General features: G+C 47.1%; 2 protein-coding genes across 2 annotated transcripts in view; both read left to right on the forward strand.

Annotated features, from left to right (window-relative positions):
* On the forward strand, positions 1 to 1247 carry PC9H_008852 (uncharacterized protein; the record flags this gene model as incomplete). Its single annotated transcript, XM_036778359.1, has 7 exons — positions 1 to 21; positions 80 to 161; positions 222 to 268; positions 574 to 631; positions 677 to 785; positions 835 to 894; positions 944 to 1247. The coding sequence occupies 7 exons, from the start codon at positions 1 to 3 to the stop codon at positions 1245 to 1247; spliced, it is 681 nt and encodes a 226-aa protein (XP_036629787.1).
* Positions 1248 to 3001: 1754 nt separating this feature from the next.
* The window catches only part of PC9H_008853 (uncharacterized protein), a gene marked incomplete at both ends in the record, with an annotated part of 1219 nt that continues 729 nt past the window's right edge, over positions 3002 to 3491 (forward strand). Inside the window, 2 exons of the mRNA XM_036778360.1 lie at positions 3002 to 3103; positions 3157 to 3204. Coding sequence (XP_036629788.1) covers positions 3002 to 3103; positions 3157 to 3204 — 150 coding nt within the window. The remainder of the gene's footprint in view (positions 3104 to 3156; positions 3205 to 3491) is intronic.

The raw sequence follows: 3491 nt of genomic DNA on the forward strand, positions 1-3491 counted from the left end.
ATGCATGTATTTGGATGCAATGTATGTTTGACGTTCAATCATTTATGTGTGGATATAATTGAAGATGTCTCACGCTCAGCCGCTCAAGGAGCTCAAGGCGTGTAAGAGCCCAACACATGCTTTGCTCTTCTCTGAGGGGGGCCAGTTTCTGATTACTGGGAGTAAGTCATCGCTTTGCCTTATTTCTCGCAGTACTATTTACTGATTACGAGCCACACTAGGTAACGATGAATGTGTCAGAGTCTGGGATACCTTCAAGGCCTCCGTGGTATGCATTCAAACGATCCGACACCCCCAGGAGAAATGGGGTCAGATCACCTCCCTTATCTGGGCCTATCTCCCCCCACCTGCACACGGAGCAAGCACTCTAGCTTTATGTATCAGTTCTGCTCGAGGAGCTATTAGCATGGTTCCATTTTTGAAGGAGACGGTGAGGCGCCTTTGAGATTGTGGGTCGCTACTTATCCCCACTGATATCGTCAGGGTATGATATCTACCACTGCACTTACCACCACTGCGGCCTTTGCTTTTGATCACCTTGTCGAAAGCATGATTTACGATAGACAACACCAGTGGCTGATCGCTGTGAGTCAGTTTGGTCTTGTCAAGGTGTACACGCTCACAAGCTCCAGTGAGTATCTTATGACGATGAGTTGTAATCACTAACTCTTTCTAGGTACCGCTCAGCTCCTCTGGCAGACACCTTCTTTAAACTCAATGCCAAAGGATCTCAGTTGCTTTGGCGATGACAAGGTTGCTGCTTTCTTATTGCAGACTGGCGAAATGTAAGTGCTCCTCAAAACTCTTCGACTTGATCATTTATGATTCCCACAGGGTTTGTTTGAGTGCAGCAACAGGAATCGTACAGTGGCGCAAGAAGCTCTTGGGGGCAGTGTATGTTTGGTCAACATTTGCCTTACTTACCCTCACTGATCACTTTTAGTGGTTATGCGACACTCTCTCGGGACTCCACCAAGCTGCTGGTCAACAACCTATCAACCAATAACTTCGACCTTTATGCCTTTCCTGAAAACACGTTCATGCGAACTTTCACGATCCCGGAGAAAACGATCCGACACAAGATCAAGCAAGGTACATTCGCTGGAGATAATGACGAGTTTGTCATCTGTGGGAGTCTCCACGGCAAGGTATATGTATTCAATACAGAGAGTGGTGCTTGCATCGAGGAACTTCGGCATGACCCCAGTACACTACCATGTCTATTCCGCTTCAGATTCCTACAGTGACTCAAAAAACCCTTTCTATGTTGGTCACTTTTGCACAAAACACTAAATAACGGGGGAACTATTGAAAATGGTAGCTCAGGGTCAGTGTAGCGTTTGTAGTGCCCCTTCTCAGCTAAATGACAAATCTTGATTCAAGTCAATCGGATAAGTCTAGAATATTCTACAGAATTTCTAATCAAGGGATGCATTGAAAGGGTTTTTTGAGTGTGGTTCCTGAATGCCTTGTTCCTGGCTATTACTCATCATAAAGTCTCAGTATCATCAGGATGACACATATGATGTCATCTATTACTCATCCAGGCACAACCAGCACTATATATAAGCTCTGTCAGTTGTTCATCTTCCCTACAACAATGAAGTCCATTCCCAACTCCCTTCGCACCGATATCACCTCTGCCCTTCTTAATACCAGCCATTCTCAGGCCAAGATTGCTCTCAAGTTGGGTTGTAGTGCAGCTACTGTCTCTAGGGTAGCTCGCCAGGTAATCCCTAACAAGGAAAACCTGGTGGGTGGACGTCCTAAGAAGCTCACTATGGCTGATGAGAGGGCAATCATCAGCCAAATCAACTCTGGAAAAGCTGAGAATGCTGTTCAGGTCACCAAAAACTTGAACAAAGTTCTCAGTAACCCTGTCTCCACGCAAACTGTGTGCAATATCCTTAAGAAGAACAATATGAAGGCTGTGGTAAAGAAGAAAAAACCCTTCCTATCAGTCAAACACCACAAAACATGTCTTGCTTGGGCTTTGAAGTATAGGAATTGGACAGTGGAGGACTTCAAGAGGGTGTCATGGTCAGATAAAACTAAAATCAACAGATTTGGGTCAGATGGTAGGAAATGGGTACAGAAACAGAAGGGGGCACCTTTGCAGGATTAGAAGGTTGAAGGAACTGTCAACCATGGGGGTGGAAATATTATGGCCTGGGGGGTGATGGGGTGGGATGGAGTGGGAAGAATGGTTGAGGTTGAGGGGAGGATGGATGCCGCGAGAAAGTTTTGAGTTGGATCATGCAGAACTGCTGGTAGATGTTTATCATCTAAGATCGTCATTGCGTCAGCGTAGATTTTCACCAGAAAGGTCTACCAAGCGCACCAGGAGAGATCATGATCTCATGTCTCTTTGTTCGTATTTGGAGGAATTGGACTTCATCCTGTGGCCTAATCGGTATTCCCGCATTAGGCTGTGGACCAACCTCTATATCAGGAAGGAGGCTGGTTCTAAGGGTTGCTTATCTTTGTTCTTGATCAATGTCATATACCAGTCCTCACGCCCCCTTAGGGGTCCCCCTCTACGCCCCTTTTTGGATACTCGGACCCTCGGAGCCCCTCAGGCTCCGCCCTTGCGGCCTATGCATGGTGCGCAGCACTGGGATTCATCTGTTACATGTTTCATGTACATGTGTACTTACATACTAGCCTCACTACATACATGTGTTAGTTAGTATTTATAGTAGCATTAGTAGACATGTATTCTCTACTCTGAATCTTAGTTCCTATCTGGTCATCTTGCCTTCTCAGTCTTCGCTGCGGGCTCCTCCGCGGAGCCCGCCTCTCACCTTGCTCTCTCCAAAATCAGGACACCGCAGGGCTAGAAGGGTGCAGCATCAAAGCTGAAGCCAATCCCATGTGCTCTGCTCGTTCACGCGTCTGCGCTCCCGCGCCCTGTGTGGACGAGTTAGGAGGCCCCTCGACATGGTCCTTAACAATCAATCACCACAAAACTCTCAATATTATGTGTTGACTCCAGACAGTCATGGTTAAAAAACGAAACACTGGCTTGTCTGCAAGTAAACGAAGGAGTGAAGATGATGCTGCTATCCCGGTTGCAAAGAAGTCAAAGCAGAATGGAAAGCAGGTGGGTATGGCAGACATAGCCCCTCTCTACTGTTAATAATGTTGCTCTCCTAGTCCTTAGGAGAACAGAGTACGGAAGTGTATATACACCTGACTCCGAAGGTCCGAGTATCCGAAAGGGGCGTAGGAGACCCCTAAGGGGGCGTGAGGACTGGTATATGACAACTTTCCCATGAGGCCTGAATCGCTCTAGAAAGCACTTAAGAGGGCTCCTGTTTTGACTGAGGACCTACGACACGGTATATGGTATTCAACCTCCAACTCAACAGGCACGACAATGAATCCATCACCCAAACCTCTCAGGGGACCACCCTTTTAACTCTCCTCACAGATTCCCAGTTGCGGGACAGGTCAAAGGTGGTGGGGGGAATTGCTGTCCAATGGAACCA

Source organism: Pleurotus ostreatus, assembly GCF_014466165.1.
Source record: "Pleurotus ostreatus strain PC9 chromosome Unknown scaffold_6, whole genome shotgun sequence".
NCBI lineage: Eukaryota > Fungi > Basidiomycota > Agaricomycetes > Agaricales > Pleurotaceae > Pleurotus > Pleurotus ostreatus.